Source organism: Argopecten irradians, chromosome 3 (genome assembly GCF_041381155.1).
Source record: "Argopecten irradians isolate NY chromosome 3, Ai_NY, whole genome shotgun sequence".
Classification (NCBI taxonomy): domain Eukaryota; kingdom Metazoa; phylum Mollusca; class Bivalvia; order Pectinida; family Pectinidae; genus Argopecten; species Argopecten irradians.
Window position 1 is genome coordinate 62,054,674 of NC_091136.1, and position 12,884 is coordinate 62,067,557.

The 12,884-nt window shown below is 35.8% G+C and overlaps 1 protein-coding gene across 3 annotated transcripts in view; it reads left to right on the plus strand.

Annotated features, from left to right (window-relative positions):
• Positions 1 to 12,884, plus strand: part of LOC138319307 (uncharacterized) — a 40,619-nt gene that overhangs the window by 21,263 nt on the left and 6,472 nt on the right. For all 3 annotated transcript variants that reach the window (XM_069262371.1, XM_069262373.1, XM_069262372.1), the window contains 13 exons: positions 40 to 305; positions 835 to 1,038; positions 1,192 to 1,410; positions 1,618 to 1,754; positions 4,219 to 4,384; positions 4,767 to 4,837; positions 5,604 to 5,761; positions 6,609 to 7,793; positions 8,017 to 8,111; positions 8,315 to 8,848; positions 9,732 to 9,909; positions 10,193 to 10,380; positions 10,587 to 11,260. In XM_069262371.1, the coding sequence (XP_069118472.1) occupies positions 40 to 305; positions 835 to 1,038; positions 1,192 to 1,410; positions 1,618 to 1,754; positions 4,219 to 4,384; positions 4,767 to 4,837; positions 5,604 to 5,761; positions 6,609 to 7,793; positions 8,017 to 8,111; positions 8,315 to 8,848; positions 9,732 to 9,909; positions 10,193 to 10,380; positions 10,587 to 11,260 (4,075 nt within the window). The remainder of the gene's footprint in view (positions 1 to 39; positions 306 to 834; positions 1,039 to 1,191; positions 1,411 to 1,617; positions 1,755 to 4,218; positions 4,385 to 4,766; positions 4,838 to 5,603; positions 5,762 to 6,608; positions 7,794 to 8,016; positions 8,112 to 8,314; positions 8,849 to 9,731; positions 9,910 to 10,192; positions 10,381 to 10,586; positions 11,261 to 12,884) is intronic.

The following is a 12,884-nucleotide window of genomic DNA, read 5'->3' on the forward strand; positions in this document are numbered from 1 at the left end:
TGCGCTTAACAGGTCACTAATTCAATCATTGATTTACAGAATTACAGCTGAACTGAATATCCTCAAACTGGTTGACATGGGAACGTTTACGCTAGAGAAAATATATTCAATGCTGGACATGGATTTACAAATGAAACTCGATGGAATGGTTGGACAGCTTCAGTTGGCCGAAGTAGACATATCCCTCCAGGACCCGAGTACCCTCTCCATACCACAACTACAAAGTTTCTTTAAGGACCTCCCGCAGGATCTGTACGGCGATTGGCATTTAACAATACACGAAGCTATATTGAGATTTGAGCTTGGCAAGTATATCAAACTCGGTTTTTTGGCAAAAAATTAAATTTCGTGTTTCATAAAATCTCATATGAAATGGACACAAATTTCAGATATTTTTTGTCACATCTAACTACAACAACCATTATATTGAAGACTCTTAATATCAAATATGTTGCAAAATCCACCAGAGACCTCCATTTTGTCACCACAAAGTCCTCGAATCTTAATTTCACATCATTGTTTACTCACGTCAGGTCGTAACGTCACAATACATTTCCAGCCATTAAAAGGTTATATTACACTGTTTAGTGAAATATCCAAATATATTACACGGGCGAAGTCATTGGATATCCGGCGGAATTTGTAATAAAAATGAATATGTTTTCTGGATATTAAGAACTATGAAACAATTATATAATGCGTGACATCACGGAAGGGGCAGCTAACTTTATAGTAATTTGTTAGCTCACCCACTACCAAATGCGTTTGCATTTTTACTCAGTCAATCTTAATGCTGATAATACAAAACATTATATATGTGTATATATATTGCAGATTGTCCTAACTTTAAAGGCATTATCGGTAAAGGTACAGGACTTGCATGTAAAGCACGAGCAGATTGTACAGGACTGGCATGCGCGTTACCACTCAACATCGGTAGTATCCGTCCTGTTGTAAGGCTGGATATGACCGTAGATCCACGTACCGCTCTGTTATATATCACAGACACACATCTGACCACAACAGTATCACTCAATGGTTGGTGCCTTAATGTTATAACTTGTGCTTATCACGTCTAATAATGTTTCTGTGGACAATACAAGCCAATTGTACAAGGGTCATAATGAGTCATTCCCATAACAGTTACGACATTTGAATATATCTTAACAATATTATCCACGACTGTTGTAGGAGAGTTGCACACCGTGACCCTATCTGATGTGACTGTTGATACCCCGGACTCGGAACCGTATGTGTTAACATTAACGATCCAGGGAGAGGAAGACAATGGGGCTATATACTACACTATAGAAGGTGCTCTTTGTGTAAAGTGTCATACATCGTGTCTGCAACCATTCACCATCATAAACAACGCAAGAGTGGACATTCCGGACGTCTACACCAACATCAGTAAGTCAGGACCGTTGTCAGCAGGACTTACTCACGTATGGTGAATGTAAATATTGCGGTACATATGATATTTCAAATCAGAAGTCAAACCTTGATTTAAAGTGGAATCTCTCTGTACTAGTTTGTCTCTGACACTAAGGTTGGTGGTAGATGTGTTTATGTAAGTCCGACACTATGCAATGATTGTTTTATTTTGACTATACACAGGCATTGATACTGACTGGAAAGCTGAACTCATGCAAATGACTTGGCGGACATTTTTGGATTCTTTATCCCAGATTGGAGCACTAGATGACGAAACATTGAAAATAGCAGATTCGATTAGGAAATTTATTTTGGAATCGGTAAATATGAGACAATCAAAATATTTTGCAAGGTTTGTTTGTGATAGAAAACAAATAATGACCATATTTTGTGAATTTCAGTGCTTTCTTCAATTACATACAATGCTATCGATGCTACGATTTAAATGAGGAATAAGACATCGAATCATGGTCATCTAACTACCTAAAACTCTTAATCTAAACATTAAAGTCATGAAGAGACTGCCAGGGAGATAATGTTTTGCATTTAATGCTTATGTAAAAGATTTGTATTTCTAAATACTCACATCGTGTATATTTTTGAAATCATGTTGTATTTACATTATGTAGTCCAGCGTACGTTTGTTTTGTTTTCGTCGACTTCATTTTGTAATCTGGGATATTCCCTTTTGACGATTGTGATTGGCTGAGATTTTTGGATCAAGTTATTTTTGTTACATATTTACCTGTAGTCTTACCTGAAGTATTTTGACACCTTGCACGTGTATTTAGAGACATATGGTCAAATTACACTTTTAAGCTAGGTGTTTTGGTTCTATGCGACAGTCTAGCAGAAGCTTTCACGAAGCTGGCTGACTCGTCTCTTTATACTCTAGCAGGTTAGTAATATGTACTTAATAGTGTATTAGTTAAAGGAGTAGGTGCAATAAGCGGCAATTATGGCCCCAGAATGTATAGAAATTCAAACAATGTCAAATCTTACAAATATAGCTTTCCAAAGGATTTAAGTATCGATATTTTCGTAATCAAAAATGATTTCCCACTTACAGTATTTGTAGATTGGTTAAAACACGATATATTTAAGACATTTTATGCCTTTTTATACATTTTCTTGCAAAAATGGCTTGAACAAACGTAGTTTTCACATTGGCCAGAGTGTTGTTGCTGTGGAGAAAAAATGGTTGCTATGGTGTCAATATGGGCTATAATATGGTCAGGTGTTATGAAACATGACATGATTTCGATGATTCCTCATACACATCATAAAATACAAACTTTCTGAAAGTGTCTAAATTAATATACAAGTTAGAAATTCTTAAAAGCAATTCAAAAGTGTGTTTTAGCAAAAATACTGTATACTCGTTGCTAGGCCTATTGCTAGGCAACAACATAACATAATTTATTGAAGCTGTCTTTTTCATAATGCCCATATATTGATGTATATATAGTATCAAAATAAAGACAATCTCAGATGGGGACCCTTATTGCACCTACTCCAACTTGACAGTATGTAGTAGATAAGTGCAGTATTATTGGGGAATGGGTGGCCTTCTCCCATTGTAGTCATGTGTTAACTTTAGTAGTCAGGGTATTTTTATGTGATAAGTTACAAGGTCAGGACCGGTGGTTGTTATGCACAGCGCACGGATAATATAGGTCTGATATATAAATCGTCATCCTTTGTTAAATTGTGTTTCTTTGATAGATCTAATTAATACAGCTACATTAGGGATTTAGTCTGCCCTTCCGTTGTAAATTATGTGTTTCATCCATTCATCTATTTCATTATGATAAATTGTTGAACGTTACCTATTGTGTTGTCATTGATCTGTAGCCAGCACTCGAATTCTAGACAGAACCACAGAGTCAGCGAACCTAAAAATCACTGTACGAAGTATATACATTTGAATACCCAAAACTTTTACACTTGATTGACATTTCAAAAGAATCGTTTCCTTTACTTTCAAAATAGCAAACTATAGTGCAATGCTACTTATTATTATCAATTACAAATTCTTCAGTATGGTTTATTTTAATAAACAAAATGCAATTATACTTATTATATACATATATAGTAATGTATATACATGAAGCAACTGTATGTAATACTTTTAAAACATATGCTATCGTTATTTCAGAGGCTCATCGTATGCACATAATGGTATTATGTACAAGAGGATAACGATTTAGCTAATCCCTGACAGATAAGGTCATAATGGTGTTATGTACAGGAGGATAACGATTTAGCTTATCCCTGACAGATAAGGTCATAATGGTGTTATGTACAGGAGGATAACGATTTAGCTTATCCCTGACAGATAAGGTCATAATGGTGTTATGTACAGGAGGATAACGATTTAGCTAATCCCTGACAGATAAGGTCATAATGGTGTTATGTACAGGAGGGTAACGATTTAGCTTATCCCTGACAGATAAGGTCATAATGGTGTTATGTACAGGAGGGTAACGATTTAGCTTATCCCTGACAGATAAGATCATAATGGTGTTATGTACAGGAGGGTAAAGATTTAGCTAATCCCTGACAGATAAGGTCTTCTACAGACCAATCACCATAATGTGCTGGTTATCCTTGATGCTTTTGGTGAAGAGGGCAGTTGATATAAAATATGACAATTGATTTATTTGAATCACTAATCCCTCCTTGCCACCATGAAGAAAGTATTTAATACTAAATGTATTTAGATAACATGTTTTATGTGATTATACAAAGACATTGTATATCTCTTACCAATCACTATTGTAGTTGATCGAGAAGTCGTTCAGTGAAGGAGCCACACAGGTACTGGCGAATGCATTCCCTAACTCTAAGGACACGTGTTCTGGAGGCGACAATAACCTTCCACCAATTAAAGCTACCTTCTTTAAAATACAAACGAGAGCTACCATTGGACCCATCGTTGTTGTATTCAGTACGTACACTATGCGTGTCATTTAGTGAGTAACTTAAACTAAAATCAGATCCTTTGATAACAGGAATATTAAATACAGACCAATTAACCATTATTAGTTACTATTTAACACAACAGGAAGATATGCATGTTATCCATCGCTATAGGGAATTGCTTCTATATGTCCATTATTATTTATAAGTGTTTTCAGGTACGATTTGTGTCCATTCTAAAAATATATAGGCTTTGCCTGCTGCCCAATCCAAAATTGAATCATTTGATGTAATAGAATTGTTTAAAATTCAAACAGTTCAAGTTCATTCTGTTGCTGAAAACTGTTATTTTTATTTTAAATATTTATTGTTTTACCTTTTTAATTATATTTTTTTTTTATTATTTCTAGAATTCCGGGTTGGTGGTTTACTTGAAGTCTCAGTTGGTATTGATTTATGTATACTAAGCATGCACGCGAAGGTACGTGGATGTTTGCAGTTTTATCAATTTTAACCAAGTATCCTAACCTATTCCTGCTCTAGGATATGTAATGATGAATTCAATGTGTTCCAATATATCGATTGATTGCAGAAAAGCATTGTACATAATATATTTTATAGCCCATTCTCATTAACCATAGATCGCTGAAATCACCTAATAGATCTCTCCAACAAGGCTCTATCCGACTGTAATCCTATAGCTGAAGGTAGTCATTAAGGAATTTTGATTTTTACAATGTTTCCGAAAGCATTGAAGAAATATAACCATGCTCCTCATTTCTTGTTGACCTATTGGAAAACAACGTCAGTTGCTATTTTTGATTTTAATAATTGAGGTTTACCACAACTTTATTTTCCTTAATGTTCTAATGCAGACCTCTCTTACTTCTTGTGTGGGTATAGCTTAATCGCTTTTTATCGATCAAAACACATGTTTATCTTGAATATGTATAGCTGAAATTCGATATTTTTTACTGTTATGGTTAAAGAGTACTAAACGGATACTCTTTTATATCGACAATAAGTTTTGTTTGACCCTTTTTACTAATCCAAACAGAAAGCATTAGCATCACAAGCGGACACTTATTGAGAACGATTCTGTTTTTACTTGACTAATATAAGATATTGTATAGTGAATACTGATGATTTCTGATTATATAATGCGATGTGAATACACGTTGATTATGATTAATACGTGTAGCTAATTACAAACAGACTCACTATTTTCTGTGTTTTATCCATTGTAGGGAGTTGTGACGCCTTCTGTGGCGTTGAGGTTAAAAGGATCAGTTGGTATACAACTCCTGATTTTCACAGGAGGACTTTCAATAGAGGGCCGCTTCATGACTACAAAGTTTCCAATAACAATAACTTTCAAATTCAACAAATTCCCGATAAGTATTGGGTAAGATCATGATTACAATGTAATTATAAAACACAGTCATTCACAGCTATTTTGTCAATTTGTTTATTGATTTATCTATATAATACAGTGATCGTACCTCGACCGTTGTAGTGCGCCTTGCACCGTCCACCGTCCGTAGATTGTCCATACAAATGAATTCTCAAAAACCAAAAAGCTCATTGTTCTGATATGGCTAATAGCACGCGGGCATAAAGTTTGTTGAAATAAATTACTTTAAATCTAGTTCATATGGGTTAAAGAGGCTAAAATCTATAAACGTCTTCTTGCCAATGGTTAAAAGGCCTACACACCTGATGTTGGACCTGTAGCATCCTGGCTCCCTAATTTGTCCAAATGAATGTGAATGACATTGACCTTCATTTAAAGTCTCATCCCTCAAATAAGTAAAATTTTAAATGACAATAACTAAGAGGCATAGAGAAATATACCTGATACGTAGCATGCTGGAGTGAAGGGCTACCAAGTATTTTTAATTAATGACAATGTCCTTCATTCAAGGTCGTATGAAGACCTGATATTTCTAAACAGTTTCTTGTCCATAGCAACTGAGAGAAGAGATCCCTTACCTTGCTACAAGTATAAATGGTATTGCCGAGCAATACTGTTGCAGAAGTTGTAGAATGCAAACTCAGAAAATGTAATAAATGTAGAAGGAGTTTAGTCACTCGTTTATTTTTTCTGACATATCCAGGTAACAATTAATATCAGTATCATTGCGGGTTTTATTTGATGTTTAAAGAATATCATATGGAAGCATAGTATCTTAATTGTGTGAATAGAGAGATTGAGTAATACCAATGTCTGATGTTTACGTTTTCCTTTTCAGAAAACGGCTTGATTTGGAACTCGTTCCAGTCACTATTATTCTTAAAGCATTTTTGAGGTTAGATATATGGATATTCACTAAGACTTTATTTTCTGGAGTTTTATGGCGATATAGTGCTCCTACCATACATATTCCTATCTTCAATATTGAGGACAGCAAAGCCGATACAGATCCACCTGTTATTGATTCTGAAGTCACACCCGGGGTGGGAGGATGCAGTGTTACACAGGTTAAGAACAGATCACCATTGAACACAGCGTTTCAGTTAGAAGTATCAGCCTCAGATCCAGTCAGTGACGTCCACATGTTCTACGCTATCGGTACAACTCCTGAGACAACAGACATAATGGACTGGACAGAATACTCTGGGCCATCACTTGTGGTACCTAATACAGAGTTACCTAATAGTGTACCGTTATACTGGACGGTCAAAGCACGAAATAGTGAGGGTCTGGAAGTCTTCACTACATGTCAATTAAGCACTTACGATAATTCTATTCCAGATGGAAGGGTCGATGCCTCGTTCGCCTTTTCCAGCCACCCAAGTGTCATAAGTGGAAGTGTTACAGTGTTCGACGATAGTCCATTGAAGACACCCCATTACAAAGCTGTTGGATTTAGCTCGGGTGGACACGGTAATGAGGTCATAGACTGGGAACAAATGACACTCAACAGCAAAAATCCTCGACCAAATGAACTATCTGATCTCAAATACTTTAGTATACCGAAACCTGGAAAGCTGACTGTCTCGGCGTTTTCATCATCTAAAACAAGAACAAATCTGTTGTGTGCGGAGGAATGCTTAAGTTATTTCGAAAAATGTGTTGCCTTTGATTATGAGTATCATACAGAAAACTGTGATTTACATTCTGTTGTGGAGGGACACCAAGCAAAACGGAGAATCAGCGGAACCTTCGCACACTATGAGCGGCTGATAGGAAGTACAGCATACATCTCATACACTGATTTACCTCTGGTACATGGACTAACCTACTTCATCAATGTCCATGTTACCAATGTACTTGGATATAACGGCTTTTTAAAATCATCTGGCACCATAGTGGATTTTACAACACCAGAGACAGGGCCTCTGGGTATGGGATGTACAGAGACTGTACAAGCGGATAGATGTGATGCTGCCGTAACACAGAGGTGTATAGACGTCTCTGACATACCCAACCACAGGTAGGTGCGGTTTATTTTGATCTGTGGAGAAATTTAGTTTCTCAGTTCAGTGAAATATGACGTTATCATTTGAAGTAGCTTTGGTACATCTCAGATATGATAACTGATAACCAAACATTAAAATGCATCCGTTTATTTGGTGTGATGATTTTATCAATTACAAAACATTTATGTTGAATGTCGACTTAAAATTATTTTGTCTATCTGATTTCCTTCGATAAAGAATAATACGAGATGGAGAGAATGGCGAAACTGTTTTCAATGGACATATACCCCACATTGACCTACTCTACAGCTTGGCAAATCATTATCTTACAGGTACATATCATTTTATTATCATTTTTATCTAAAACATTATCAGTGAAAAGGGTAAAAAGGTCACACATTATTCTATAAAAAAGTGATGATCATTTCGTGCGTGCGTAAAACATCAAATAGAAATGCATGGGACATAAGTAATATAACGATTATACATTTCTACTATGTGCATTGTGTAATTGAGGTCCATGCTACTGTTGTAGTAAACTTTGACGGATTTCATGACAATGAGACTGGTATATGGGGATACACCTGGTGGGCTGGTACGGCGATATGTGGATCTGACATTGTAAAAGAGAGAGATCCACACAGCCATTTATCACACAATAAATACTGGACACACACTGGTTACACTAAGGACCTCTACCTACCTGATGGGCAGTATTACGTCACGGTTAGTGCCATCAACAATGTCGTGTATGGAGGCGCCTTAGTGACAACAGTCTGCCACACAACTCCGATCGACATTGACACAACACCGCCGGTTTTTCAAAACGTCACAGGCGTTTACTTTGACGAGAGTTTTGATATACTGGCTGTTTATTATACTGCATTTGACAAACAATCCAATCTTAAACTGATCGAGTTTGGCCTCGGTAAAACGAAGCACGACGTTAATGTTCGGGGTTACGCCGAATTCCCCTTGGTTGCTTGGGATGACCCTTTTGTTGGTGTGGAGGATTTTGATCTTACTCCAGGCATATATGCATGGATACGATTACGTGTCGAAAATAATGGTAAGAGGTTATAATGGAAATTAATTTATATACTGTCATCCGATAGTCATTTCATTCCTATGTGAAAAATAATGGAACTGGTGACTCGTATACCTGTCAAAGACTGTCTTGTATAAAATTGATATTTGAAATTTGATATATATAAGTATCAAAATTAGTAATCGACATGCATGTAATTGAAATCATTTTTGACATTCTTGATTATTGCAGAGATAATATGAGAAAGGAAAATGGTTAAGAACTGTGTTTTAGTAAGCCTATTGTTTTTCTATTACATGAGATACTATAGTTTCCAAAGAACACATGATGCAAACATTTACACCACATACAATCCACTTAAAATAGTTAACGTGTTGATAAAACGTAAATCCATTTGAATAAAACCAAACGTAGTATATTATAATTTAATTCATATGCTACACTCAATTGAGTCAATTCTATTGGTTAGAACTTTGAGGATATTTTTACATAGACCGAAAGAACTGTACGTCAAATACTATGACGTCATATATACAAAACGGTTTCACGGGGAATTTTAAAAGCGGCACAGTCATTGGCCAAATTGAATTATTAGATAAGATATCACTGTGCCACAACGCAATTTGTTTTATTGTAAAAGTAAGTAAAACCATGGAAATGTAAGCCCAATTAGTACCTGAGTGAGTTATCTGAATTAAATTAAAAGCATTATTCTCAATATCTTTTGGGGTTATGAAGTCATAGACAAAAAAACGGACGTACATTCTTTTTTTTATTTACGCTATGAAGAATGTCCTTCCGTTTTTAGGTCTATGAAGAATATCCTTCTGGTTTTTTTGTCTATGACTTCATAATCCCAAAAGATATTGATAATAATGCTTTTAATAAGTATTGTTGTTTACAGTCGGGTTATTCACCAGCGGCCATGGCGACGATCCTATCATGATTGACAGAACAACTCCCTTACTAGGTATCGTCAATGACGGAGCCATCATAAAGTCAGACACACAGTATCAATACGATACAACGACAATCTGTGCTAACTGGGTGGACTTTTATGATCCTGAAAGTGGAATAGCTAAGTAAGTAGATCATTTTGTGTTTTATTTTCTTTGCTATTAAAACATAGTGAGGCATTGATTTTGGTTGTCATTGTTTAAAGGATAAAACAAAATTATTTTAGCTAGCTGCATAAAATTCAAATATCATCGTAAGTACTTATGCGGATTAGAGAGCAATGTGTCGAATAAGATAAGAGCCACATTTATATTTTTAATTGGCTTAAACACTCTATTTCCTTTGTTCTTGATAACGAAACGTTATTACATGTAAGAGTTCCTGAAATGCTGTGTTTTGAAATTTTAGATTTAAATGGGGAGTCGGCACAAAAGGTGGTCGAGATGACATCGTACAGTTCCGGAATCTAACACACCACGAGAAACATGTATGTAGTACCGGACTCAGCCTGGAACACAACATGACCTACTTTTCGACTGTTTTCGCTTATAACTCCGCGCTGAATCAGAAAGTTGTCAATGGATTCTCTAATGGTGGTAAGTGTTTCCTGCTCAAATCTAACTAGAAAAAAACATCGAGATATAATGTAACTATTTTTCTGCTTCGTTGATGTCTTTTATGAAATTATGCAGTTTTAAATATAGTTTAAAGTTTCGTCCAATTCACAAAAGATTAAAATAAACTATTGTATTAGAGTATGTTTCCTTCTTTTGATGACGTCAGTAACATCCATGTTATACAGTTCTGATTGACATTACCCCTCCTAACGACGGATGGATACACGATGGCCTCTTTGATGACGTTCAGTTTTCATCCGAATCAGCTACAAAGTCTGTTAACTGGAACAACTTTACAGATGCGGAGAGTAATATTGATCATTATGAAGCAGATATATTGGTGAATCGTGAATTACGTAAAACATTTGCTTTGAATGAAGATATTAATGTTTTCACTGACCACACAGTAACCATGGAACACAATGACGTCATATTCTGGACACTTACAGCTTATAACGGTGCTGGTCTCCAGACCAGTGTAGTTACTGACGGATTCCTGGTTGATCACACAGCCCCTGTAATGGAATACCTTCGTGATTCGGACAGTGGATATCAGTCAAACAGCTCCAAGTTAGATATTTCATGGAAAGTGTCGGATCCAGAGTCTGGAATTAGTCACCATCTGTTCTACATTCAGGAAATGAAGCATGGATCTAAATCAAGATTCTGGCCCAACGACAAACAACATGAATTGTTACATGAGAAAACTGGTTTGATATCATTGAGATTAAATAATCTGAACTTAAAAGATGGAGCGATGTACAGCGTCAAAGTTATTTCTACAAACAACGCCTTATTGTCAACTTTCCATGAGTCTCCTGGTGTCATCATCGATACGTCACCACCGGATGTGAAAAAGGTTAGTGCGTAACAGGCCTGTTGTCATTAGTTGTATGAGAACGCTCTCCATGGGATATATAAATAGCCTCTGCTATTCATTGCCGCTATGAAAATTAGAAAAATACATTCAATCCATATATTTACATTAGAATAATATATGAAAATAAAAATCATTGAAAGGTTTTTATATTGTATTTAAAATTATTACAAATATACGACGAGAAACGAAATTAATGGAACAGCTGGATGACGAAGTCGTTCCACAACGTCGCGTATTCAAGCTTAGGCCTTCCGGTCGACCTTTTTTTGCAAATGACAAACGATAAACAAGAAATATAGTTTAAATAAGATTTGATTTACTTTTTACAGTAAATCTTAGTTTATTCTATATCCAGAAACAACACATTAGATATTATACATTAAAATATTGTGGGGGACTATTTCTATTGATATGAAACTGGCGCATTGTTTGAAATCAGCTGATCGATGCACGAGAATCGTTGTATTCATAGTGTATTCAAAGTGTTTTTATAGGCAAATGTTTGTTTTCGTCAGTTGGTGATTCATATAGTGACGAAACACTCTGAATGTAAATATACAGTAGTATAATGTAAATGTGTTATATTTCATGCGAATTTCACTGTAACGATTTGTCGCATAAACATTTGATATTTGAACATGGATACAAAACATATGTCGGCCAATAAGAGAGCCGAAATCTCGGGATCGTATATTCCTGGTTTTGAATAAAGCGCCTTCAATCACGCTATGTTCAGTACCTTTGCGTTTTGTCGTGATTCCGAATCGTATAACGTGACTGACGTCGACACGACCTGCATGTGGTGAGCGAGGTAACTAGTAAGTGTTTCTTTACGTTTCTGTATGTTGGTATATGTACGATGGTCCGTTTGAGCTTGTCAAATTACAACTACGTTATTGAATAAGTTGTACGGTTATAAATTGACAAAGTGTACATGACCATTTACTCTTAAGTAGTTGTACATTTATAAATTGACAAAGTGTACATGACCATTTACTCTTAAGTAGTTGTACATTTATAAATTGACAAAGTGTACATGACCATTTACGGTGGGCAGGGCAAGGTATCGGCGTGAGTTATTGGGAGACTGGTGAATGGGGATGTTAAATTCCAGTCTTGACCTTTGGTTCAGCTTTGATTGATATTGCAGCGATAACGTGACAAACAATAAAACGCAGGCTATCATCAGTTCGACTTTCCTGTAAATGCAGAGAGTTATATAGTATGTGGTCTTCAAATTTTATCTATAAACATACAAATGCAACTTAGGTGTTGTCTTGAAAACATGACTTCAGCAGATATAATTGTCTGTATACAGAAAACAACGTGGGGACGTGGTCTGCGTTTTATTGTTTGTCACGTTATCGCTGCAATATTAATCAAAGCTGAACCAAAGGTCAAGACTGGAATTTAACATCCCCATTCACCAGTCTCCCAATAACTCACGCCGATACCTTGCCCTGCCCACCGTAAATGGTCATGTACACTTTGTCAATTTATAAATGTACAACTACTTAAGAGTAAATGGTCATGTACACTTTGTCAATTTATAAATGTACAACTACTTAAGAGTAAATGGTCATGTACACTTTGTCAATTTATA